This window comes from Podarcis vaucheri, assembly GCF_965113315.1.
Source record: "Podarcis vaucheri genome assembly, chromosome: 12".
NCBI classification, from domain to species: Eukaryota; Metazoa; Chordata; class Lepidosauria; order Squamata; family Lacertidae; genus Podarcis; species Podarcis vaucheri.
Genome location: NC_138750.1, coordinates 8,176,035 through 8,203,888, shown reverse-complemented (window position 1 = coordinate 8,203,888; position 27,854 = coordinate 8,176,035). Strand labels below are relative to the sequence as shown.

The window sequence follows — 27,854 nt, the reverse complement described above, 5'->3', positions numbered from 1 at the left end:
TTCTGACTGCACAGGGCAGAGCACTCAACTCACCTCTCATCTTCTCTTCCCCCTTTTGATTATGCACTGTGACATACAGATCTCTTCTTCCACTCCAAAGTCACCCAAGATTGAATAACAGAATATATACGTCCAGATATGCTAATTTCTTGAAACACAGACGCTGCATTTAGCAATCCCAGGCACACAGCAATGCCAACAAGTATCTCAAACACCCACATGGGCTGCTCCGTTGGCTAGGCAGGTCATCACTAACCATGCAGGCCTCTATAAATAGAGTTATAGAAAGCAATTTTAGGATGCGCTATCAAATCACTTTGTGTCAGATATGCAGATGACACAACCTTGATGGCAGAAAGTGAGGAGGAATTAAAGAACCTTTTAATGAGGGTGAAAGAGGAGAGCGCAAAATATGGTCTGAAGCTCAACATCAAAAAAACGAAGATCATGGCCACTGGTCCCATCACCTCCTGGCAAATAGAAGGGGAAGAAATGGAGGCAGGGAGAGATTTTACTTTCTTGGGCTCCATGATCACTGCAGATGGTGACAGCAGCCACGAAATTAAAAGATGCCTGCTTCTTGGGAGAAAGGCGATGGCAAACCTAGACAGCATCTTAAAAAGCAGAGATATCACCTTGCCAACAAAGGTCCATATAGTTAAAGCTATGGTTTTCCCAGTAGTGATGTATGGAAGTGAGAGCTGGACCATAAAGAAGGCTGATGGCTTAAGAATTGATGCTTTTGAATTATGGTGCTGGAGGAGACTCTTAAGAGTCCCATGGACTGCAAGAAGATCAAACCTCTCTGTTAGGGGATGGTTAGCTGCTTGTGCTTAAAATTGTGCCCCTTCAGAGTTTGTGCGACCCCACAAACCTCTGTGTGTGACAGAGCTCCTCAGACATGTCTGCTCTAGTCACTAGTAGAGTCTGACAGTGGCTGTCTGCGGAAGCGCTTCCAGCAAAGAAGTTCCTTAACGGAAACGCGTCTCCTGGACTCACGACGTGGCAGCTTCCGGCGAAGTATGGGTCTCCCTGCAGTTGCTTCTGACACCTCCCCGCTATTTTCGCTCGAAGTGTCTCTCACCCCTTTCTCTCCCCTGCTGCTTCCTGCCTGGGCTGCTGCGTCTCTCTCAGCATTACTGAGATCCTCCTCCAGAGACCCCGCGCTCCCCCTGCTGGTCCCTGCTTTGGCTGTTGACTCTCTCCCAGTCTCTGGGAGCCTTACCACTTCCCTTTCCTCCGATGTCAGTTCCCTGACATCCACCTCCCCTCCAGGGCCCCCCTCTCCCCCGCCCCTACTTTCTCCTCTGGGCGGTGAGGAGCTGAAACCCCTAAAAGAATCCTCTTCATCTTCAGACGTCTCGAACAATTCCCTCCATCGGTCTTCGTTCCGACTCGCTGAATCCTCCTCCACCTCGGAATCAGCGAACCCCTCCAACTCTTCTTCGTCGTCGGTGGTGGCGAAGTATTCCCTCCGGAACCTCGCCACTGGCTGGGGTTTTCTAGGGAATCTCTGATGAAAAGTTTCAATCAAAACCTCGTCATCTACATCCTCTGCCCTGACCCAGGTGTTTTCCGACTCCGGCTCCCCTTCCCACATTACCAAATACTCTACTTGCTCTCCCCTCCACCTAGAATCGAGAATCTCCGCTACATGGTAGCTGTGTTCTTTTTCCTCCATAGCTGGTCCCCTATTGACCCTCCCCTCTCTGTCCCCTATATACGGTGACAGCAATGATCTGTGGAACACTGGGTGCAACTTCATGTGGTTCGGTAACCGGAGTCTGAAAGCCACTGGGTTGACCTGTTGCGTGACTTCAAATGGGCCCAGTCTTTTGGGTCTTAACTTCTTACAACCTCCTTTAAATGGTAACCCTTGGGTGGACAGCCACACCTGGTCCCCCACCCTAATGCTTTCCCCTTCCCTTCTGGTTTTGTCTGCCTGCCTCTTATATTCCTCCTTCGCCCTGTTTAAATTAAGTTGGAGCTGGCGATGGATCGCTTCCATTTCTTCAACGAACTGTTCTGCGGCAGGAACGCTCCAGTTCTCCCCCTCCCCCCCTGGGAAGGCTCGGGGATGACACCCGTGATTGGCCAAAAAAGGGCTCATCCCCGTGGACACGTTCTCTGCATTGTTATAGGCAAATTCTGCCAACGCCAGCTTCTCCACCCAATCATTCTCTCTGTCATTCACATAACACCTCAAATATTGCTGGAGGACACCATTAGCTCTTTCCGCCTGCCCATTGGTTTCTGGATGACGGGCAGTGGAAAAATTCACCTCTACATGCAATAAGCTCATGAGCTTCCTCCAGAACCTGGAAGTAAATTGTTTCCCTCGGTCCGAAACCACCCTCAAGGGGGCACCATGCAACCTAAACACATTTTCCACAAACAATCTAGCGGTTTCTTCTGCTGTGACCGCATGTGAGCAGGCTATAAAGTGGGCCATCTTGGTTAACAGGTCTACCACAACCATAATGGCTGTCTTCCCTTTGGACCTGGGCAGATCAGTCATGAAATCTATTGCCACTGCCTCCCATGGTCTTTCCGGCGTGGGTAGTGGTTCTAATAAACCTGCCGGTGCCCGCCTCTCCCCCTTGGCTCGTTGACATCGGTCACACCCTCTCACATATTCACGCACATCTTCCCTGACCTTGGGCCACCAGAATTCCCTGGTAACCAGCCACATGGTTTTGTGTTGCCCAAAATGCCCTGCTGTGGGGCTATCGTGCAGTTGCTTGAGTACCTTTTCCCTCAATTCCCCTTCAGGTATGTATAACGCTCCCTTGTAATACAACGCCCCATTTCTCTCCTCAAAACCCCCGGGTTTGTCTCCCTCCCTCCTGAGACCCCTGAGTTTGTCCTGGGCGTATTCATCCTGCACCGTTCCCTCTACCAGTTCCCTTTGCCCCACCAAAGCCGCCCCACACACCCAGCGGTCCTCGGGAATAACATGGGTCTCTTCGGGTGCACCCTCTCCCTCCAAATATTCAGGTTTGCGTGAGAGAGCGTCCGCCCTAACGTTCTCCGGGCCTGGTACGTAACAAATCTCAAAGTTAAATTTGGAGAACTCCTGGGCCCATCTCAACTGCCTTTGGTTGAGCACTCGCGCAGTTCTCCAATACTCTAGATTCTTATGGTCCGTGCACACTTGCACCTTCTGTTGTGCACCAATTAGTAGGTGCCTCCATCTCCGGAAGGCCTCATAAATAGCAAGAAGTTCCCGGTCGTGCACCGTGTAGTTTCTCTCAGATTTGTTCAGCTTTCGCGAAAAGAAGGCACACGGTCGCCACTCTGACCCCTCCTTTCCCGGCTGCAGAAGAAGCACCGCCCCTATGGCTCTGTCAGAAGCGTCTGTTTCGACCCTCAGCTTTTTTTGTAAATCCACATGTAGAAGTTGTTCGTCAGAGGCGAAGGACCTTTTCAGTTCCTCAAACGCTCGCTCCGCCTCCCCCGTCCAAACAAACTTCTTTTTGCTGCTGAGACAGTCCGTGATGGGCGCCGTCAGGTGGGCGAAGTTTCGGATGAACTTACGATAAAAGTTTCCAAACCCTAGGAACCTCTGCACATCCTTCTTGGTCTTGGGTGTTTTCCATTCTAGCACCGCTTGAACCTTGCCGGGGTCCATGGCCAACCCCTTGTCTGACAAGCGGTACCCCAGGAATTCCACCTCCTTGGTATGAAACTGACACTTTTCCAGTTTCACCCACAGTCTGTTGGCTTGCAGCCTGCTCAACACTTCTCTGACGTCTCTTACATGTTGCTCCTCATTCTCCGAATACACCAACACGTCATCTAAGAAGGCCACGCAATTCTTGTAGAGCAAAGGCCCCAGTACATGGTTCATAAAGGCTTGAAAACACGCGGAGCCTGTTTGTAATCCAAAAGGCATAACGAGGTATTCAAATGCCCCCAAAGGGGTGAACATGGTGGTCTTCCATTCATCCCCTTTCCTTATACGTATCAGGTTGTACGCCCCCCTTAGGTCCAGCTTAGTAAAAATCTTTCCTTTTCGCACCCTGGTCAAAATATCATCAATCCTGGGCATAGGAAAAGCCGCCGGCTCTGTCACTGCATTTAGGGCCCGAAAGTCACATACCAGCCTCGGCTTGTCCGTGTTTTTTTTATCCACAAAAAACACTGGGCTACCCCCCGCTGCCTTGGACTCTCTGATGAAGCCTCTCTTCAGGTTCTTGTCAATGAACGCTCGCAACTCCTGCATCTCCCTGTCTGACATGGCATACAACTTGCCTACAGGAAGCTGTGCTCCAGGGAGTAAATTGATCTGGCAATCAAAGGGCCTATGCGGGGGTAGTTGGTCCGCTTCCTTCTCGCTGAACACGTCGCTGAGATCAGCATACTGTGGTGGCACCTTCCCCTTCTCCATCACTTCCGTCCCTGCTAGGGTGGCTTGGGCCCCTGCTGACCCCTTTTCCGCCCTGCAGTGTTCTAAGCAGTGTGCGGAACCGAAGGAAACCACTCTTTGATGCCAGCCCACCAGCGGATCATGTAGGGCTAGCCAGCTCATTCCCAAAATAATGGGAGCGCCTCCCAAGGTGGCCACATTAAACGCTATCAGTTCTGTGTGCCTTGCCACCCTCATTATCATTGGGACGGTCTGCAAGCTGACGCCTCCTCCCAACAGTTCCCTGCCATCAATCGTGGTCACCTGCAGGGGGTTGCTTAAAGGGATAGTCTGTATCTGGTGTTCAGCAGCAAACTCCTTGCTCATGAAATTGCAGGAGCTGCCTGAGTCCAACAGCGCCTTTATTTTTAGGGGGTGTCCATTTTGCAGCTCTAGCGACACTTCAATCACTAGAGCAGGTCGAGGAGCTTCTGGCACTGGCACTTGGGGAAGGGGCACTTTCACTGCTCTTTGGCCTGGCTGCAGTGCCCTGCTGGCAACCAGGCGTTGGCTTTTACCTGCTCCGTTTCTCCCTGCTCTTCCCCCTCAACAGCTCCCACCATCCCTTGCCATTCCTTCCTCTGGGGGCAGACTCTGGCAAAGTGGCCTGGCTGTTGGCAGAGATAGCATTTCCGGGCTCCCTTTCCCTCCTTCTTCGCCCCCTCACTGGGCTTTGAAACTGCGCGCGCGCGGGCTGTTCCGATTTCCATCGGCTCTGCCGGCGGGAAAGCTGGCTCAGGAATGTCTGGAATGCGTAACTCCTTCCAACGTTCCCCTCTCCCTTCCCGCCTCTCCAAGGCTCTTGCCTCCTGGCGCGCTCCAATGGTCAGCGCAGATTTGGTCAGCTGATCCATAGACCCCGCCCTGGGGCTCCTGGCCAGCTCGTCTTTCACCGCTGAAGAAAGACCTTCTTCAAATAGCATCTGAATGGGTGCCGCCGATAAATCCCACCCCAATCTGTGAATCAGCATGGTAAATTCAGTCCAGTACTCACGGACAGATCTGCTTCCCTGCTTGCAAGCCATTAGCTGTCTGCGTATCACCCCTTCCTCAATATCGCTGGAAAACATGATATCCATTGCACGAAAGAATTTCATAGTGTCCTTTAGGATATCGTTGTGCGTTGCCATCAGGGGTCGAACCCAGTCCCGCGCCCCCTTCTCAAGATGCCCAATTACGAACGCAACTCGCGATTCCTCATCAGGGAACTCATCAAACTGCACATTCAGAGCATATTGCATCTCAGTCCTAAAGGCATGGTAATCCTTGGGGTCCCCCCCAAACTTCTGCACCAATCCTGGTACCTTTCTGGGGAACTGAGTGGTTCTCCCCTTTTTGTCAGCATCCTGAGCCCTTCTCTCCTCGAGCCTCGCCGTCTGCAGCGCAAGTTGGACCTCCAGAGCTTGATACCTTTCTTCCAAGCTTGGACCAGCTCCAACCCCTGCGTCTCCGGTTCCGACTGGGTTGCTCATGATGCTTTCTCCTGCACAGGCAGCGTACAGAGACTGTCAGACTGCTGTTAGGGGATGGTTAGCTGCTTGTGCTTAAAATTGTGCCCCTTCAGAGTTTGTGCGACCCCACAAACCTCTGTGTGTGACAGAGCTCCTCAGACATGTCTGCTCTAGTCACTAGTAGAGTCTGACAGTGGCTGTCTGCGGAAGCGCTTCCAGCAAAGAAGTTCCTTAACGGAAACGCGTCTCCTGGACTCACGACGTGGCAGCTTCCGGCGAAGTATGGGTCTCCCTGCAGTTGCTTCTGACACCTCCCCGCTATTTTCGCTCGAAGTGTCTCTCACCCCTTTCGCTCCCCTGCTGCTTCCTGCCTGGGCTGCTGCGTCTCTCTCAGCATTACTGAGATCCTCCTCCAGAGACCCCGCGCTCCCCCTGCTGGTCCCTGCTTTGGCTGTTGACTCTCTCCCAGTCTCTGGGAGCCTTACCACTTCCCTTTCCTCCGATGTCAGTTCCCTGACACTCTCCATTCTTAAGGAAATCAGCCCTGAGTGCTCACTGGAAGGACAGATCCTGAAGCTGAGGCTCCAATACTTTGGCTACCTCATGAGAAGAGAAGACTCCCTGGAAAGATGGAGGGCACAAGGAGAAGGGGACGACAGAGGACGAGATGGTTGGACAGTGTTCTCGAAGCTACCAGCATGAGTCTGACCAAACTGCAGGAGGCAGTGGGAGACAGGAGTGCCTGGCGTGCTCTGGTCCATGGGGTCATGAAGAGTCAGAAACGACTAAACGATTAAACAACAACAACATCAAATCACTTATTTTGTTTCTGAATTCACCACTGTTATGGTTAGGGCGAGGTTAAACTGGGGGTGGGTGTCCCCAATATGAACCAAGGCCTACAATGAAGTTGCCATGGGGTAGTAGCAAGGGCTTCAGAAATAAAGTGCATGTAATAGCTTGGGTGGTTTGCGGTCACCGATCAGAGAGTGGAGGAGTAATCCGGTGGAAGGAGGGGCTGATAAATGAATGTGCTTCCTGAAAGCCACCCTCAAGAGGCAGACTGCCAGTGACCCTTTCCCCCTTTGCAGATTGCACATGAAATCTCAACTGATATGAAATACACACGGAGACTCACTGTTTGTTTTTCTTACAAGTGAAGCTGAGTATTTCCCCCCACCGACCACATCTTGATTTCAATTCGGCAGCGCCACTGAGAGCCAGTTAAAATGCCTCAGAGGCGAGTTTATGAACACTTGTTATTGCAGGTCTTAGAACTTAGACTGGCTTTAGAACTGATGGGATGCAGAGGTCTGATCCAGTGCTGATCATGTACTTTTGCCTAATATATCACAGAAACTTGGGGCAAGTTAAATCCAAACCATACTTTGGGGCATCAAAAATGCATTGCTGCTAAAACATCCAGGGAGCATAATCTTCCTATGATAGCCATGCTTAGGCAGGATACAACCATTTTTGCTATCAACTCTAATACCTCTGGTGTGCAATGAACTCCTTATTTAGTAAGAGGCACAGCATGAAGCTGAAGATTACTTTTTCTGAGCTGCTGTGTGAGGTACTAGAGACGTAATTCAGCATGTTCTTCAACATGGGAAAACTTTCAAGAATTTATTAAAAGACACATTTCTAAAACTTTGCTCACTGTTTGTTTCTGTAGGATGAATATATTCCTGGAGTTAACGATTGAAGTATAAGTAATACAGATGTTCTACTTGCCAAAATGTAAATAAGTTAATTTGCAATTAATTAAAATCATACGAAGCTCTACTTATATTGTCAATTTTTACCTCCAAAATGTCCCTAAACATGTGGAGAATAAAAGGCACAGATGAATAGTTGTAAGTGCTGAGCTTGGATAAGGGGTACCCCAATTTGAATCCTTGCTCCCTTGAGGAAGGACTATAAGCTCAGAGAAGAAGAAGAAGAAGAAGAGTTTGGACTTGATATCCCGCCTTTCACTCCCCTTAAGGAGTCTCAAAGCGGCTAACAATCTCCTTTACCTTCCTCCCCCACAACAAACACTCTGTGAGGTGAGTGGGGCTGAGAGACTTCAAAGAAGTGTGACTGGCCCAAGGTCACCCAGCAGCTGCATGTGGAGGAGCGGAGACACGAACCCGGTTTCCCAGATTACGTGACTACCGCTCTTAACCACTGCACCACACTGGCTCTGGAGCACACGCATTGCTTGCATCAGGTATCAGTTTAATCCAGTAATCTTCAGTAGCAGGTGATGGGAAAGACCTCTCTCTGCCTGAGTACCTAGAGTGGACAATACTGGGCTAGAGGGACCAGTGGTCTGGCCTAATACAGTCATACCTCGGGTTAAATGTGCTTTAGGTTGAGTGTTTTCAAGTTATGCTCCACGGCGACCCGGAAGTAATGGAGTGTGTTACTTCTGGGTTTCGCCGCTCGCACATGCGCAGACGCTCAAAATGACACCACGCACATGTGTGGAAGCAGCAAAATGTGACCTGCGCACGCGCAGACGTACAGTCACGTCTTACGTTCTACTCAAGATGTGAACAGGGCTCCAGAACAGATTCCGTTCGCATCCAGAGGTACCACTGTACAAGGCAGAAACCCACGGTAGCCATGTAACTCAGGGGCTAGCCAATGTAACTTTACAGGATTGTTGTGAGGATACAAATAGCTCACATGTACACCGTTCTGAGCTTCTTGAAGAAAGGGTGAGATACGTAACGAATAAATAAAATAATTAAGAAACTACATATTTCCTCCAGTAGTTCTTTTACTCAGAATGCAATCTAATAACAGCACCTACAGTAGTAGCCAGATTTGTAAAGGCAAATGTCTGTACAGGGGTACCTCGGGTTAAGTACTTAATTCGTTCTGGAGGTCCATACTTAACATGAAACTGTTCTTAACCTGAAGCACCACTTTAGCTAATGGGGCCTCCTGCTGCCGCCGTGCCGCCAGAACACGATTTCTGTTCTCATCCTGAAGCAAAGTTCTTAACCTGAAGCACTATTTCTGGGTTAGCGGAGTCTGTTACCTGAAGCGTATTTAACCGGAAGCGTATGTAATCCGAGGTACCACTGTACACAGCAAACCATTAAGAAGTGAAATTGCTTGGACAGCAAGCTGAATGACTCTCCAGGACTCTCCACATTCAAAGCAAATTGATATATGCAAGTGCAGGTCTTTTGAACTAGTGACAAGGCTCAGGAAGCCAACAGGGCTTTGCATAAAGTCCTAGACGGGTCCCTGTAATGCACAGTTTGTCTCAAAGGGGTGGTAGGAAAACTACCATTGCCCTTCCTGAAGGCTTCTGGTAACAGCAGCAGCTTTTGAAGATTAATAAGTACATGCCTTTTATTCAGATTTTTAATTGTATTAATATAAATGTAAATTAGTTCTGAGATGCACCAGTACGAGTAATAACAGCACGAGCAAGAGCATTAAGAGGAATTTTGTAAGTGCAGCAACACAATGCTAAAAAATGGGGGTGGGGGAGGGCTGCTGCCATACAATAACCTTAAGGACATCATTGCATCCATTTCCATTGACACTGATGATCTGGTGTGGCAAAAGGAGCTCAAAAGAACTCCAACATCCTTATTTGGGCTGCATTGAATAGTGTTGTCTAGGCAACTCCATCACATTCTATGGCGAGTTTATGCTCCAAAGCCACAAAAGAATTCCATTTGTATAATTCCATAGTTTCGCCCAGATGTATGTTTTCCAGACTTTTGATAACTAGGACATGGGTTGGGGGAAGAGACAGAGGAGGCTGGATTAAAACAGAAGGCACACTTTGTGGTTTCTTACAAAACGTACATATATTTATCATGTTCTTAATCAACTTCCATAAGAATGTGTAGGTGTCTATCTAATATGTGAAGATAATGACATTAACTTTTGGCATCCTCTCCTCCCCTTTGCTCGCTGGTCAATGCTCATTAAGAGAATCACACTCTCTGGGCAATGGAAACGCTTCTAAGATTCATGATATACTGCAGGCTGTATCAGAAATCCCAACAAATCCTTTTTCCCTCCTGCGTGTAAATATCATTATCCATATATTGGCAGGCAAAAGGGGAAACTGATGCTACAAATACCCTCCCTGCTGCATGGGGCAAAGTGTGGCAGATGTCTGCAGCATGCTGGGTTAATTTTCAAAGCACATTTCAGCTCCTCTTGGGATATACTAGGGTGCCGGGATACGTGTTCTGGGAATCAGTGGCCAAGACAGCAACTTTAACCAACCATATACGTTCCAAACATTGAAGAGGCTACTTCTGATTTTGTTCAGAAAACTGGAAAACTGTAGGCTACAGTCCAATTCCACATGCCTACTTTATTCTCAAGCCTAGAATGCATCCTGTGCACAGTTCATGATTTGTCATAAGCAAAAACGACAGTAACAAATGCCACTGCAAAGCTTCCTAAAGTGAGTTGAATTGCACTACAAAAAAAAACTGCACGCAACAAACAGTTCAAACGATCTGCTAGAGGCAAGCCAGGGGTGGAGGGATGGAGGACAAACAAATCCAAGCTCATGTGGAGTGGCTGCATAAACACCTTTCCTGTCTTACCTATACAGTGGTGCCCCGCAAGACGAATGCCTCGCAAGACGGAAAACCCGCTAGACGAAAAGGTTTTCCGTTTTTGAGCTGCTTCACAAGACAATTTTCCCTATGGGCTTGCTTTGCAAGACGAAAACGTCTTGCGAGTGTTCCGATTTTTCCCCGCTCCCCCCTTTTTTCTAAGCCGCTAAGCCGCTAATAGCCTTTTAGCCGCTAAGCCGCTAAGCCTTTAATAGCCGCTAAACCGCTAATAGCGCTAATCCGCTAATAGGGTTGCTTCACAAGACGAAAAAACCGCTAGACGAAGAGACTCACGGAACGGATTAATTTCGTCTTGCGAGGCACCACTGTACTAGAACAGCAAGGTGTGGGGAGATTGGAGAAAAGATGAGATAAAGTGCTCCGACTTTTTGTTGGTGTGAAATTTCAGCGATTTCAGGAATTGGGCTGTTTGTTCTTGGATGAAGTGAAGGGCCTTGGATTCTGGCTTTGCAAAGAGACCTGGATCATTTTAGTAGTGTCACCACACTCATTCTAAGGTTATTTCCCTAGGCCAGAAAGGAGCTGCAGTGGGGATTTCTACTTGCATGAAACAGCAAGTAGAACAGAGCTATCACTGCCACACATAGGTAGCTGCCAAGGGCTATAACTGCAGCAAAAGAGAGGTTGCACAATGTAGTGGTTGGGAGTTACTTGTGCGTAATCCTGCCCCGTTTGAGCATTGGATTGCCTGGTTAAACCCTCCGGACTGCACAGCCCATCTCAACGTGGCTGCCCTTAGTCACTCGTAGAATCTGTCTGTGGGCGTTTCTTAAAGCGCTGCCAACATAAGAGCTCTTTGACGCCCAATCGTCTCCGCCTCTCACTGCGCGGGAGTCTCCTGCGCAGGGTGGGCGTGGGCAGCGGGGTGCTTGGGCTCTCCTTGCTAACTTCCAACGAAGAGTCCTGGAGCCCCTGCACCTCCCTGTCCCATTGCTCTCCTGGATCCCTGGTGTTACACTCATTCTCTTCCCCTTCTTCCCGGCTGAGTCTCCCCCTAGCGCTGGGACCTTCTCCTGCAGAATCAGAGACCCTCTCCTTCTCCCGTGCCTCTGATGTCAGTTCCCTGACACACAACTACAATGAAGCACTGTTTTGAATTGGACAGTTTTCTCTGCATCTAGCAGTCATATCAAGGTTGAGCCAAAGACTGCACTCCAAGTTTAGCCAGATAGAGCTGAGGAAAACACAGGAGCAAAAATGCATTAGAAAGCCTTTTGTAGATCCTTCTGTCCAGAAGAACCCAAGAACCGGCTTGGAAGGGCAAGTCTAGTCCAGCCCCTCAGAGTACTTCACTTTAACAGTTAAAAGGCATTCTGAAATTCGTTATGCTAAGTGCCAACTAGATGTCTTAAGTCACACAGCCAACAATTAAAGCAATATTTTTATTTCCAACATATTATCCATAGTTCTAGTTACAAGTAGGTAGCCGTGTTGGTCTGCCGTAGTCGAAACGAAATAAAAAAATTCCTTCCCGTAGCACCTTAGAGACCAACTAAGGTTGTTATTGCTATGAGCTTTCGTGTGCATGCACACTTCTTCAGATACCTGCACGCACACGAAAGCTCATAGCAATAACAACCTTAGTTGGTCTCTAAGGTGCTACGGGAAGGAATTTTTTTATATTATCCATACAAATTCTAATCCACCCTTCCTTTATGAAGAATTCATGAAATTGTATAAATCACACTGGGCAACAATGTTTTACTTTTTGAATGTTGTCTAGATTTCTACAACTGATTTAGGGTATTTTTGCACTGCTGAATCAGGAAATGGCATCCGTTTCTCTCCATCAGGTCAGATTTACTGTAAACTGAATGGTGGGCATTGATAAAGGTAACTATACGTAAATTGCATGTTGCTTCACCATTTTTCAAACTTCAGGGCTTGAACTTCCATTTCTTGGAACTCCTGGAATGCTCAGCGGCAGGGAGGTCTCTCTTCAGAGTCCAACAGGAGTCAGCCATCATGACTGCATCCCAGCGACCCTGATACCTGGTCTCTATCTCTTTCATGTCCTGATGGAATCTCTCCCCCTGTTCGCCACTCATTGAACCCAGGTTCTCAAGAAACCGGTCCATATGTGAAAATAGGTAGCGCATCTTGACGCTCATGTTGCAGCCCAGGTTTCTGAAAGCAGTCAGCATGTTGTTGACAAGTTCTGTGTAGTTTCTGGCCTTATTGTTGCCAATAAAGTTCTTCACTACCAGAACAAATGCCTTCCACGCTTCCAGTTCCACTTCGTTCATTGAGTTTCTGAACTCTGGATCTCTGATGAGCTGACGGATCTGAGGACCGTCAAAGATGCCAGCTTTCAACTTCTCCATGGTCAATCCTGGAAAAGCCTGGCACAAGTAAGGGAAGCAGTCACCATCCTTGTCCAGAGCCTTGGTGAACTGCTTGATTAAGCCGAGCTTGATGTGCAGCGGTGGGAAGAGTAGTTTGTCTCTGTCCACCAGAGGGTTATTGATGAGGTTCCTTTCTTTGCAAGGCACCAATTCCTCCTGCACAGGCCAGTCCTTCTTCGTGTAATGCTGAGCACGGTCCCTACTATCCCACATGCACAGAAAACATGGGTACTTGGTGAAGCCAGACTGTTGTCCCAACAAAAAGTTCACCATCTTAAGGTCAACACAAATAAACCACTTATGCTGATCATAACCAATTTTCTCCAGCACATACTTCACCACTTCATAGTTCTCCTTCAGTGTAGTCGAGTGAGCCAGGGGTATAGAGGCAAACTGGTTGCCGTTGTGTAGCAGAACACATTTCAGTGATCGCTTGCTGCTGTCAATGAACAGTCTCCAATCTTTGGGTTCGTACTGTGGCACTCCAAGCTTGAGCAGAAGCTGCGCAATATCTGCACAGTACACCAAGTCCTTCTCTTCCGAGAAAAAACGGAGGCACTCTTGATGCCTGTTGTGGAAGAAGCTGATGAGAGCACTGTCAGAGAGGAGGTTTTTTTCCTTCGATCTGGATGCCAACAGTTCGGCAGAGTCCTTTGACAAGCTGAGGTCGTGAACTAGATCATTCAACTCCTTTTGGAAAAATGGATGTGGAGCATCATCTTCAAGAACCACTTCTTCTTCTTCATGTCCTTCAACACTGGAGGCATCTTCGTCACTAATGTCAGGAAGTTCTCCGAAGATAGGCACTGGAATTTCATCACAATGAGCTACAGGACGATGTGCTGATTGAAGATCAGGATACTTTGTGGGGCGGCTGCCCCATTAACTTAGTTTTGATCCCCCAACTTTATGCTTTGCCACACCAATTTATTTCAAGGTTTTATGACTTCAAACTGATCCGTTTTCGACATAATCACCCAGAACTATCAGACCTAGAATCATAGAATCATAGAATCATAGAGTTGGAAGAGACCACAAGGGCCATCGAGTCCAACCCCCTGCCAAGCAGGAAACGAATACTTCTTGTCATTAAAATAATCATTTTCAATCAAAACAATTATTCGACGTGGCCTTTTACCCCCACCAACTTCTTCTAAAATGCTCCACACAAGCGTACATGTGAACAAAAACATAAAAAACAACATGTGGCCATAGCTCAAAAACTTGACCTGATTGAGCAAAACCAATGTGATTTTTGGATTCAGCGCATCAGATTCGTCCTAAATCAACTGAAAAAACGCAGACAACAAATTTGTTGTTGACCAGTCTCATCAATCTATAGAAAATTACAACTTAGTTCAACCAATGGCTGAAGAAGACATCCCAAATGCAGTAAATGTTCAGTTTAGGGAAAAAGGAGGTGGTAGCTCCATAATCTTATATACATGGTTGTCCGGAAGGCAAAATGAATATTAAAAACTGCCTATGTAAAATTTCGCGGATATGTAGATATAGACAGAATCAGCCACTTACTTGATCAATTTCCGTCAACTTGGGGAAGGCGCCAGGCCATTCTATAGCCACTTTCACGATATCTGCGGGAGGCGGCATTTTTAGTTGTCACTGTTCTTCAAAGCTAGTGAAACTGAGCACTAAATGCTGCAGAGTGTCTCTGTTTCATTCAAAGCTGGAGGAAGATAAAGAAGAGAGAGTACTGTTTAAAACAGATTCAAACACAAATACATCTATTTGCATCATTTGGCAGGTACACAAAAGGTGTGTATGTTTCCAAAAGATTACACATATTCACACACTAAAAGTTTGAAATTATTCAGTACTATATTGCACAGCATGCAACTAGACAATCTGCTCAAAAGATGGCTGAAGCACTAAAATGTACTGTGAACAGCAGCCATGCACTAGATAGGGTTTTTTTTAAAAAAAAAAACCAAAACCACACACATAGAAATTATCTGAACTATATTGCTAGAGAAAGGCTGAAAAAAAGATTGAGCATTGCATTCCAGAGTTTTGGAGAACCAAAATAACCTGTTAGATATTCTAGTCCATCACCTTTCAAGAAGCATTACCCATGAAGTTATGACCAGAAAACATTTCCCCTTTAATTATGGCAATGATCCTTTGTATGTTCACAAATAGATCATTGCACTATAGCAACCAGGATGTCAGGAGGAAGGCAAAATAGAACAGAACTAGACAATGGAGCAACATCACTTGGAGAGAGAAACGCGTTCAACTCATTATATATATAAAGCACTTCTGATTTGGAATATATGGGACTCATCCTTTCACGACCTATGCCTTCATGATCTAAAATAGCTTCATAGAGTTACACTGCCATGCAAACCAACTGATACTGTGGGCAGGACGTTTAAGGGCCAGTACCCTAGTCATAACTGGACAACATACAAACTCCACTTAGAACTGGGGCAATATTCCATTAAAAACAAGTTTCTAGTCATAAAGATGGAAGCTTGAAAGAAAAGAATAGTGAGTGTGAAAAATAAGATATTTAGATGTCCCTGCTGTAGGACTTGTAATTTAAAAGTATGAATCATGAACTTCAGTTCAGATACCAATTTATGAGATGCTAGGACTTTCTCACTGTAATGGCATAAAGGCAAAGGAGTAACTGAAAGATAGCTTAGGAAATAATGAACCAAGCACAACTACCAGAGGCTCCAGACTTTGAAGACTGTGGGGCACAAAGGGAGGGGCACCAATAAAATCATACATAGAATCATTTTTCCAAAGCCTTAGTCTTGGTCATACAAGCCAGACCTACTTACCAGACCTGATAGGTCAACCACTACCTGCCTGACTCCATCAAGGGCTCTGTAATCCACCATGTTCATATAACACAATATATGTGCTTGGTCACACATGCCAAAGCACTATGAACTCATGAACTCCAAAGGAGGGCTGTCATGATTCCAGAGTCCAGCAATGACCACCAGGGCAGTGAATCAGAGGTGGTAGTGTTACCATCTAAGGAACCAGACTACAAGTCCTATCTCCAAGCCTGATGCAAGAGAGTGGGAGCCCACTGAACCAGAGCTCACAGCACCAGGGTCTGCACAAAGGCACCTTCTCCTGAACCTGAGGATCCAAATACCTTTCACACTGCCTCTCCAGTCCCACAGTATAAAGTGCATCAGGTCAGAGCATAAGGCCATAGGATGGCTTTTTAAGAGACACCAATTCTCCACATTTTTTTGTGGGGGCAAGGGAGAGGTGGACTGGAGGTTGGGATCTTAGTTCACGTCCTACTCTTGTTGGACAAAGTGACTCATTGGGAGCTCTCCGTGGTGCTGAGATGACCAGCCTCTCTGGAGCCTTGGATCAGTGGGACCACAACAGGACTAAGGAAGCTACTCTTCCTAACAAGTAACTCAATCCCCCTGCCCACTCCTTTCCTCCTACTTGTCCCAGTGTCATTGCTCAAAGGAAAAGCACTCTTCACATACAAGTTGTTACCAAATCATAAACTGGAAGTGAAAATAAGGCTGCAGTCCTAAGCATGCTTACTTGCAAGTTAATGCTGTCAAAATCAACAGAACTTACTTCAGAGAAAATATGTTTAGGATGGGGGCAATGATGTGAAATACACCATTATTTCACTTTCAAGTCTAAAATGTGGGACAAAAAGCTTCTGTCTGCTCCCACCCCCTCCATTTTTTATTTTGCTTTTTGATGCTGCCACTGGTGGGGGGCGGGACCCTCTGGCATTGCCTCCTCCTATGCATTTAAGCTAAAGGTAAAGGGACCCCTGACCATTAGGTCCAGTCGTGGCCGACTCTGGGGCTGTGGTGCTCATCTCTCTTTATTGGCAAAGGGAGCCAGTGTACAGCTTCTGGGTCATGTGGCCAGCATGACTAAGCCGCTTCTGGCGAACCAGAGCAGCGTACAGAAACGCCGTTTACCTTCCCGCCAGAGTGGTACCTATTTATCTACTTGCACTTTGACGTGCTTTCGAACTGCTAGGTGGGCAGGAGCAGGGACTGGACAATGGGAGCTCACCCCGTCACGGGGATTCGAACCGCTGGCCTTCTGATCGGCAAGTCCTAGGCTCTGTGGTTTAACTCACAGTGCCACCCGCATCCCTATGCATTTAGTATGGCATATAAACTAGAACTGAGTCTTTTCTCAGACCTTAAATCAACTTGTTTGAGTTCTAATATTCACACAACAGTCATCTTTTCTTCCTTCCTTTCCACCATAAATAATCCATACCATCAGGAGTGTGGAGGGGTAGGGATGATATAAAGAGTTACCATCCACATCCCCGTCTCACACTCTCCTCCGCATTTCTCTTATGAATACGGACGAGAATAGAATTGTGTTCACACCCTGCTGGCTTCCTCTGCAGGAATCAGAGTAAAAAAAAGGAGGCATGTGTCTGAGCAACATACACTCCTTCCCAGTTAGGCATAAAGACAATTACATCAGCATGGGGGTCTTTACAGAGCTAAGAATTTAGGTGTCTCCCCCCCCCCTTTCAGTAAACATGGACCTCATTTTCAAAACCAATAGCCACAGTTCTGCTTAGTTTAAATTTTAAAAGATTGGAGAAGGTAAAAAGTCTGACATATTAAGCATGTGTCATTCTGACAGCTAACCAAGATATGCAGCATTTGTGATTTTGGATGAGGCTTAGGCAACTGCAGAAGAATGCATTACACATCATCCCAAAGTTTGGCAAAAATTAGAAATGTAGATGCCAGGAGCAGTTTTTAAAACCAAAATAAATTACACCATTAAAGTACAAGCTCTGGGACTTAATGATAGTTAGTACATCGTGTATTCCTTCAGAAAAGTACGGTAATATCAAGCACACTGCAGCTTTTTGTGAGGGCCGGGGTATCCTACTGCGCTGCAGTAATTAAGTCATAAGCTGAAAGGGTTGAGAACATCCCTGGTGCAAGTCATTAATAGGAAATGCATTAGTTCTCAATCTGCCTACAAGGCTCTGGGAGATTTAATTCAATACCTGAGCTGTTATAGGCAAGCGTTGTTAACATATAATTTTTTAGAGTGTCAGGTTTTGAGCTGGAGGGGCAGTTTACCTGTATACTTCCCCGAATTTTGTTTTTGTTATAATATTCTTCTGTCTGTAAATAAAAGTTTACAGTGTGCATGCAGGGAGTGTGCAGTTTGTCTCTGAGTGGATGTGTTGCCAAGGATACACATGACCCAAGGCTATTTTGAGATATTTCCTCTGTTAGCTGCCCATATGTTAGTATGCAAGGACTGGGACCAGGGTTCCATCAAAAACATCTTTAACTATAAATCCCAAGACCACCTGTAGTAGACAAGCTGTCAGATTTGTCTGAATAGGCACCCGCAGCTGAGTTAAAATGTGACCAATTACTTGATTACAGCCAGACCTAACAGTACTATCACCATGCAAGACATATGGTAAGGGGGGGAAACACTAAGAAGTGGATACCAAAACACATGCTTGGACAAAAGCAGTGTTCGAAATTAGCCAGGCACCAGGCGCATTTTGCACCTGGCTTTTGACCACTTGCAACCAAGTGGCTCCTGACATCATCATCTGGGCATCGCTGGATCAGGACTGTTTTCACACACTAATATCCCATCCTGGAGAATCCTATCAGTTATATTTTATCTGCACAATCAGAATGAATTTCTGGAATCAAATTGCTTTTTCTGTGCAGCCTGAGCAGGAGCAGTCACCATTAAGAAAAAGAGGTCAGAATAGGCCCATATATACCTGTATGTGGATTGTCCCTGGATCAAGTGACTTGTCTTCTTTAAGTTCTCAGATCTCTTAACCCAGATCGAGGTTGTCATGTGAACTAACCAGATGCTTAATTGAGACTCAATCACAGTCAGTCCAAGGTTTGAAAAATAAGACTTTAGAGAAGTCTTGCCCAAAATGGCAGCTAGGCATTCTGCTTTGGAGACTACAACCTTGGTTTAAGGAGCCATTTGGCGCCTAGTTTATATATCTGTTTCTAACACTGGACAAAAGTGGGTTCTGGGTCTGAAACACTTAAAGACAACTGCCTTTAAAGAAGGTAAGAGCAGCCCTGGTGAATGAGGGAAGCATTCAGCTCTTACAGTGGGCAGATACCTATGAGAAGCTCACAATAGCCACCCCCTGGCAATACTCTGAGGGATGTTGCCTCTCATCCTGTAAGAAGTACGCAGCAATCATGACTAGCACTCACACTGACTTTTAGCACACTGGGATTTTTACAAGTGGGCCTAGTCTTGTGAAATGGTCTGCCACTTCCTCCATACCCCCCTTTCACTTTGAGTCTTTATTCACATTTATAGCTCACTCCATCTCAAAGGATGAGTAACAACTGCAAAATCCACCAGGGATATTAAAGCACCCTTCTCTGAGGGCACAGAGACTGGGAAAAATTGAAAATTCTTGCTGCTCAAGAAAGGGGATGCAAAGCAGGAAAATTGCTTAAAAGTAAAAGGTAAAGTACCCCTGATTGCGGACAACTCTGGGGTTGCGCGCTCATCTCGCTCTATAGGCCGAGGGAGCCGGCGTTTGTCCGCAGACAGCTTCCGGGTCATGTGGCCAGCATGACTAAGCCACTTCTGGAGAACCAGAGCAGTGCACAGAAACGCCGTTTACATTTCTGCCGGAGTGGTACCTATTTATCTACTTGCACTCTGATGTGCTTTCGAACTGCTAGGTTGGCAGGAACAGGGACCGAGCAACGGGAGCTCACCCCGTCACAGGGATTCGAACCGCCGACCTTCTGATTGGCAAGCCCTAGGCTCTGTGGTTTAGACCACAGTGCCACCCACGTCCCTCTGCTTAAAAGTAGTGTTAATAAAAAGAATTATCTTCTAACCCAGCTTTTTTAAGAAGATTCATGTATGTGAATCTAATAAACCTATTTGTGCATAAACATCTGGGGGAATGTTTCAAAACTTGGGACACTTCCTGACTTTCAATCCAGCATGAGGGTCACAAAACCAGTTTTATTCATGAGATTCATTAGGCTTTAGAAACAATTACAGCTTAATCCTATGTATGTTTACTCAGCAATAAGTCTCACATTGTTCACTTAATTCCAAGTAAGTGCAGATAGTAACAGCAGCCTCCCTGCTCTTTTGCTACATACACAAGTTACTTTTGGAACAAGAAAACCAGAGGCTTGAAATTCTCGTTTCATGTTTCATGAAACACTAAATGGATGTTTCACCATTTCTTGTAGTTAAACTATTTAAGAACATCAGTGATCTCTAACGATCAGTTGCAATAGACTCTTAATACACCCCATGTGAAGATTCACTTATAAGGCGTAAGAAAAAAACAAATTCAACTTCCAGTATTTGAAAAAAAACATTACTTCCTACACAAGTGAGTACAAAAGGGACATTGTAAAGGGTGGTGGGGCCGTGTTGCATAGCCACATGTTACTAAGCACAATTGTTACAACACGTGTGTGTGTGTGTGTGTGCGCGCGCGCACACACACACACACACACACACACACAAACCACTTGTATTCAAGTCTAATGGCCTAGGCTTACAAAACCTGAAGCAGCAAATTTAACAGAAAGGGCCTTCTGAGAGCAAGTCCGATTAACAATTTTAGAAAGATAATACATACTAAATTAATTCCCCCAAGAGAGTTATTTTTGCGTTTAAATAGCATGGATGAGCAGCCAACTCAAAAGGAGTTGTAAATTCTGTCTGCTGGATAATACATTAAAGCCAGCACAGTGAATTCACACTGCAGATATGCAGAGAAGCTTCCTTGCGGCATTCTTTAATCTGGCAAATGTTCAGCTGTTATCACCTCAGATTTGAGCACAATGAGCCCAACCTTAAACCAACTGAGAGTGAAACCATCTGCTGCAACAGGGTGCGCAAGCTATAGCCCTCCCACCAGCCGCAGGCAGCATGGCCCATGGTCAGAGGCAAGAGGAAACCACCCAGCAACGTCAGGAGTTCTCCATGACTGTTGCAACATCTTATTTCACCCTTATCTGGCTTAACTACATCATAATACATAACACAAGAGAAAATAGCAGTCGGTACCTGATATAAGCTTCCAAGCTATTGCCATAGTAACATCCTCAGCATCGACGTGCCCCTATGATTTGCAATCTCCTTTGGCTCTAATGTCTAGGTATAATTCAGACTGCGGAATCTGGTCTGCCTATTCAGAACCTAGTTACGTTGCCATCCCAGAGAATTGCGGTTTTGTTCATAATTTAATGGCACTACAGCCCACAGAATGTTTTCTGCACACATGTGCATAGCCTTTGAGCAATGGTTGCACTATAAAATCCTAGTTACAGATAGGTAGCCGTGTTGGTCTGCCATAGTCAAAATAAAAAAATTCCTTCCAATAGCACCTTAAAGACCAACTAAGTTAGTTCTTGGTATGAGCTTTCGTGTGCATGCACACTTCTTCAGATACACTGAAACAGAAGTTGCCAGATCCTTCTATATAGTGAGAAGGTGGGGAGGGGTATTACTCAGAAGGGTGGTGGGAATGGGAGATTGGCAGATAGCTGAGATGAGCCTGTTGACGACTCTTAACGACTGCAATAGGTCTTACAGGAAAAGGCAAGGGGTGAGAAGGTGAAAAATGGCTAGTCATGTATAATGAGATAAGAATCCAATGTCTTTGTTCAGACCAGGTCTCTCCATGGTTTTAAGTTTGGTAATGAGTTGCAATTTAGCAGCTTCTCTTTCCAGTCTATTTCTGAAATTCCTTTGTAGTAAAACAGCTACTTTGAGATCTTGTATAGAATGTCCAGCTATCTGCCAATCTCCCATTCCCACCACCCTTCTGAGTAATACCCCTCCCCACCTTCTCACTATATAGAAGGATCTGGCAACTTCAGTTTCAGTGTATCTGAAGAAGTGTGCATGCACACGGAAGCTCATACCAAGAACTAACTTAGTTGGTCTTTAAGGTGCTACTGGAAGGAATTTTTTTATAAAATCCCAGTAACAGAAAGCTACCGAATACAACAAGCTACCCACTCAATACCCGCTCCACATTTGTAAGGACGTGGATCACTTAGTGAGGCAGCACATACAGTTGGAACTCCCTCCTCTTGAGACCAAGCAAGGTGCCTTCACTGTGCCTGCTAAAAAACATTCCTCTCTAGACCACCCTACCCAGATGCTTAGAAAGTTGAGGAAATTTTAATCTGTTTTGACATTTTAACTTTTGTATGCTTTACAGTAGGGTTGTGAATTTTTCTTGATTTTACTGTTTTATCTTTTGTAATCTGCTATTGTAAATCAAGCAATATATAAAGTTTATTAAATAAATAAATTTGCAAGGATGCTGCCATGACCATTATGATGCTCTCCTAATGCAAATGTAACTCTGCCAGATCATCTGGCATGGCAGTTCACATGCTGGCTCAGATTTAAAATATTTGGATATTGTTGAAAAATACCGATTTACTAGACCTGGAAAGGTCATAATAGCTTTGGGTGGCATGCGTATTTATGGTATGATAAAGTAAAAGCACATAAAGGATTCCTGAATCACATAATAAGAAAGTCAATACACAAGATATGGAATAAATATAAAAAAATATTGGAATGAAAAACACCTTGGTGGCTATCACCCTTGGAAGCAAAATCAGTGAAAAAGTTAAATATGAAAGGGAATTGGGCCACCTATAGGGATTTGTTAATTGAGGCAGAAGACCAGTTAATTGAAAAAAAATGAAGATGTAAAAGAATTTATGACAAATTGGTTACAATACCACCAGGTAAATGATATTTTTAAGATAGATAAAAGAAATGCTTTTGATACAATAAGAACAAGGTTTGAAATAGGCCTGTTGGACAAAAATGTGAAAGTATTATTGAAAATGTATAAATTACTGTTAGAATGGCATACAAAGGATGAAGAAGTTAAAGCTGTAATGATACATTGGGCTAGGGATTTCAGGTATAATATTCAAATGAAATCTTGGGAGAAGTTATGGAGAGAAGAAATTAAATTTGCTGCATGTTGTTTGCTGAAAGAAAATTATATGAAAATGATGTATCGTTGGTACCTTACAACGAGTAAAATTGCAAAGATGCATAAAATAAGTTCAAAACTATGGTTGGAAATGCAAGGAGAAAGAATGTACTTTTTACCATATGCGGTGGTCTTGCAATAATGAATTAAAGAAAATGTATTAAAATACATTTGTTCTAAAACCAAAAGCCTTTCTGTCAGGTATAGTAGATGAAGAGAATCTAGAGAAGATAAACGACTATTTATGTATGCAACAACAGCAGCGAGAGTATTGCTAGCCCAGAATTGGAAACAAGAAGTACCATCGAAAGACAAATAGTAGACGAAATTGATGGACTATGCGGAGACGGAGAAATTGACAGGGAAGATCTGAAACCAGGAAGATCAGGTATTTGAAAAAGACTGGAGTAAATTTTTACATTACTTAAAGGACCACTGTAAACATCTAAAATCACTGGCAGGAATGTGAAGATGCTTGCAATGTGGGTAAATATGGGTTTTTTAAAATGGGAAAAAATAGTAACTGGATAATAACTTTGCATTATAGAAAGGACCCAGGGTGGGAGGGAAATCTAATTGTTCTAAGGAACCTTTTATTTTTGGGGGATGTGTGAAATGGTTAATGCAATAAAGATACACAAAAACGTGAAAACTATCTATCTATCTCTATATCTGTCTGTCTGGCCTTGTATTCTGGTTTCAAAACAGGCCAGTCCAACGTCTCTGGAAAATTCACTACTGTATCAGGTTATGAAAATGACAGCCATTTACTGGGCACCAACCTGGAGTTTCATTAACTACCCTAGCTAACAGCTTCCAGAAGACCTAGATATTTCATAAATCTGCCTCATCCTTTTCAAAGCCACCCCCACAATCCGCCCCTCGCATGAAGAATCACTTCCATTTTTCTGTCTTCAGCTTACTACCAATGAAGTTTGTTCAGCAACTGTGAGTTCTAATAATATGAACTGGGGGAGGGGGGTTTCTTTCCATTAATTCTTAATAACAGCCAGCATAATCCCATGCACTTTATTATGTTCACCCTTAATGTTTTTCCTAAACAGGCAAGTTGCACTTGCATTTACGTTTGCTTTTAAGGAAGATGCTCTAATCCCGGTATTGGGAGAAGGCATTTCTGTGCCACGTGTTCCCATCTGCGCAGTTCCCCTTTTCAGAACATCAGCTCTCAGATCCTAAAAACACGGTGATACTCATTACTGGTTCCTATCCAGGAAAACGACAATGGTGCATGCAAGTTCTATGGTTATACCCCATGCACCAAGAAAGAAAAGCATCACCAATAATTAAGGTTTGTAAGCTTATCCCATCACAGTCAATATGTAAAAAATCAATACAGACTGTAACCACAATTAGAACCTACTTTTGACATTCCTAAACTGTATTCACACATGGAATACAATCGATCAAAACTTAAGGGGAGCCTAGTCAACTCAGCTGCTTTGCATACAATTTAGTATTCTGTTTCAAACGAAATTCCACCTTTGGAAGACATTTCAACATAGCCAAAGCATTAATATTTTGGGTAACTGTAAATGAGGGTCTTACAGAGGATTCTCCCCATCCGCCGCCCAAACGTTTCTATAACCCTTTGTGTCCTCATCATTGCGGTGTCTAATTGTCCACATACATGACCTAGTGGTTGTTGGAGGAAATCTAATGGAATGAGTTAAGGCAGCACACTCTTTTGGAAAACTCTTAAGAGCCTCTTAATCACCCTTGTTTTCGTCTTTTAAGCTTTCTCCGCAAACAACTGTGTTTTGCTGCTGTGCTCAGGAGAAATCACTGTTTGCTTAATGCAGCTCCACAAAGGCTCTCGCAGCACGAAACATTTCAAAATAAAGTTTTCAACTGAAGTAGGCAATTCAGAGCTTCCTAGGGGGTTTGACGCCTTTCAGGGGGAAAAAACCTTCAAGTGCTGTAATTTTGCAGGAAAATTTGTCGCGCTGTGAGGGCAAAGGTGATCAATTTTGAAGTTCATCCCTCACATTTCAAAACTGATTTTTACACCAGAAGAGCTCAACTGCTTTGAACAAGGAATGTGTTCTTTAGCTTTCAGCCAAAGTACTTATAAGCAGGGTGCTAAGCAATTGGTCCTGATCCTAATCATCGATTTTATGTTAATTTCATGTCATGATTTTTCAGTTATTGTAATCTGTTCATCCAGATTTCTAATAACTCACTGGAAGCTTCCTATTGGCTTTTTGTGACTCAGATTACTCCAAAAGAGGGAGACAAGCTCAGAATTTACAATGAGAATCCATGTTGCCAAGCAAACATCAGTGGGGGAAGTGCTATCAGACACAAAGCTCACTTCACTATCTACCTCTGGGAATACGTCCCATGGTTTCTTCCCAACCAGGTAAAGCACCTATAGCTAAAAATTATCTGGATGTCCTGCTCTAACACACTATTCTTTCCCCAAGGACAGCCAACTCCAGTTTATTGAACACTACCAACACACAGCCAACTGCAACTTCTTGCAAGGAAAGTCATGAAAAAGATGCAAACACAGATCCTATACATGTCTACTCAGGAGCAAGTCCCACTGAATTCAATGAGAGCTACTCTCAGACTAAGTGTATATAGGATTGCTGCCTTAATGACTTTTTGCTTTCAACTCTCTTTTCAACGACCAACCAGAACTCCCCAAAGATCTAAGATATTTTCCTTTCAATAAATATTCCTTGCTACTGAACACAAACATGTGATAGAACAAATCATGAAGAAAGTCCCACTGATTATTCATTTTTTGAGAACTGCCTACTAATCCTAATGTACTGTCCATTGCTCAAGAGTTCCCTGCCACTATACTGGACAAAAAAAATATGCCCATTTTCAATAATCTTTTGGGGGAACAGGGGAATTCTTGGATGTTCTCATTGGGACAGAGTATGTGTAAAGTCTAAGTCAACTTGACCTGGATTTTTTAACAGATTAAAAACTACTGCCAGTCACCAAAATCATGCACACGCAAAAACTAAAAAAAGGTCTAAAAATACCCCCATATAATAATAATAATTTTATTTGTACCCCGCCCTCCCCAGCCGAAGCCAGGCTCAGAGCAGCTCACAACATACAAATAACACAGTATACATAAAAACAGGCATCAATTACGGTAATTAAAATACATCTTAAAATTCAGATAAATGTGGTACATGACCCCAGTCAAGCTTGCAAAAATCTATCATTTGCCCGATAATAAATGTTGGAAATGTAAAGAGACTGAAGGTACTTTCTTTCACCTTTGGTGGACATGCCCAAGGATTAAGACTTTCTGGGAGATGATCTATAATGAATTAAAAAAGGTATTTAAATATACCTTCTTGAAGAAACCAGAGGCCTTTCTCCTGGGCATAGTCGGCCAATTGGTGCCAAAGAAGGATAGAACTTTTTTCATGTACGCCACAACAGCAGCAAGAATACTCATCGCAAAGCATTGGAAGACACAAGATCTACCCACTCTGGAAGAATGGCAGATGAAGGTGATGGACTACATGGAAATGGCTGAGATGACTGGCAGAATCCGGGACCAGGGAGAGGAGTTGGTGGAAGAAGATTGGAAAAAGTTTAAAGAATATCTATAGAAATACTGTAAAATTTATGAATGTTAATGGACGTTGGATGGAAAATAAGCGGTGTTGGTAAAAAGATTAATAAGAATATGTAAATATAGATTGATAATGCGGGAAAATGTATTTTTAATATAGGTTAAGATTTTGAGTAAAGTTAAGGATAGAGGGTAAGGATTTGCTGAACTAAATATCTGAACTGGAATACAAAAAGGGAGGTGTGAGGAGGTCAAAAAACTAGTGATGAAGTATAGGTTATGAAAATTCTAATCTTTTTTCTATTTTGTTTGTTGATGTTCTATGTTCTTTTTCTTTTATTCTGTTAAATGTTTTTTTTTTATCCTGTGTTTTTATTAATTGTTCAATAAATATTATTTTTTAAAAAAAATTCATATAAATGAAAAATCTGGACAAATGGCAGTTATGAGGTTAAGACTGAGAGCGGTTAATACTTGCCAGGACCAACTATTTTCACTGATCACTGGGAGGCCTTCTTCATATTCTTATACAAAGGAAAATAGGTCAGGGCCAAAGGCCAGGCAGAACAGCTCCGTCTTGCAGGCCCTGGGGGAAGATGTCAAATCCCGCAGGGCCCTAGTCTTTTGTGGGAGAGCGTTCCACCAGGCCAGGGCCACGACCAAAAAGGCCCTGTCTCTGGTCAAGACCAGTCTAATTTCCCCGGGGCCTGGGATCTTCAGAGTGTTGTTGTTTGCAGACCGTAAGGTATGCATGTTCCTGGGAGAACCAAACATTTCACAGTTTTATGCCGTACATTAAGGTTACCAGACGTCCCCGTTTCCCAGGGACAGTCCCTGGATTTACAAACCAGTCCCCTGACAAAATCCTATTGTTCCTACTGAAGTTGAAAAGTGTCCCTGGATTCATTGAAAAAAAACTATGGTAACCTTACTGTACATGACGATACATATCCAACTGGAAATGGTTAAGCACTACAAATAAATGGAGTGATTCATACACCCCAGAGAACAAGTGGTGAACCAAGACAGCTCAGTAAAATTCAGATTTCATCCCTTATTAAAATAAAGCAACATGCCTGATTTCCAGCAACACCTTGATTTATTCGTGTTTTTATTTTTTGAGATTACAACCCTTAAAGTGAGCAGGGGGGCTTCAGTGAAAAACAGTTTGTCATCCAGTCCCTGAGTCTTACATAGCCAAGCAACAATGCACATTACTACTGGCCAAAAAAAGAGAAGACTTTGGAATATTCAAAATATGTATTCCATTTTTAAAAAACAACTGATTTCTTAGCACATTGTGGAGCATTACTTTTAAAAAACAGCCCCTGCTGCTGCATATAGATTGAGAGGGCTGAATGTTGCTCAATTACAATGGCAATTGAGCTATGAAGCCGTTTGGAAAAATAGCAGGTAGCTTTCCTTTTTAAAAGGTCAGAAGTTCAAGGCCCAAG

At 44.4% G+C, this 27,854-nt stretch overlaps 1 protein-coding gene across 3 annotated transcripts in view; it reads right to left on the bottom strand.

Annotated features, from left to right (window-relative positions):
* ELMO1 (engulfment and cell motility 1) overlaps positions 1-27,854 on the bottom strand; it is a 334,285-nt gene that overhangs the window by 261,049 nt on the left and 45,382 nt on the right. For all 3 annotated transcript variants that reach the window (XM_082192827.1, XM_082192825.1, XM_082192826.1), the window contains exon 2: positions 14,348-14,501. In XM_082192827.1, the coding sequence (XP_082048953.1) occupies positions 14,348-14,425 (78 nt within the window). In that variant the 5' untranslated portion in view covers positions 14,426-14,501. The remainder of the gene's footprint in view (positions 1-14,347; positions 14,502-27,854) is intronic.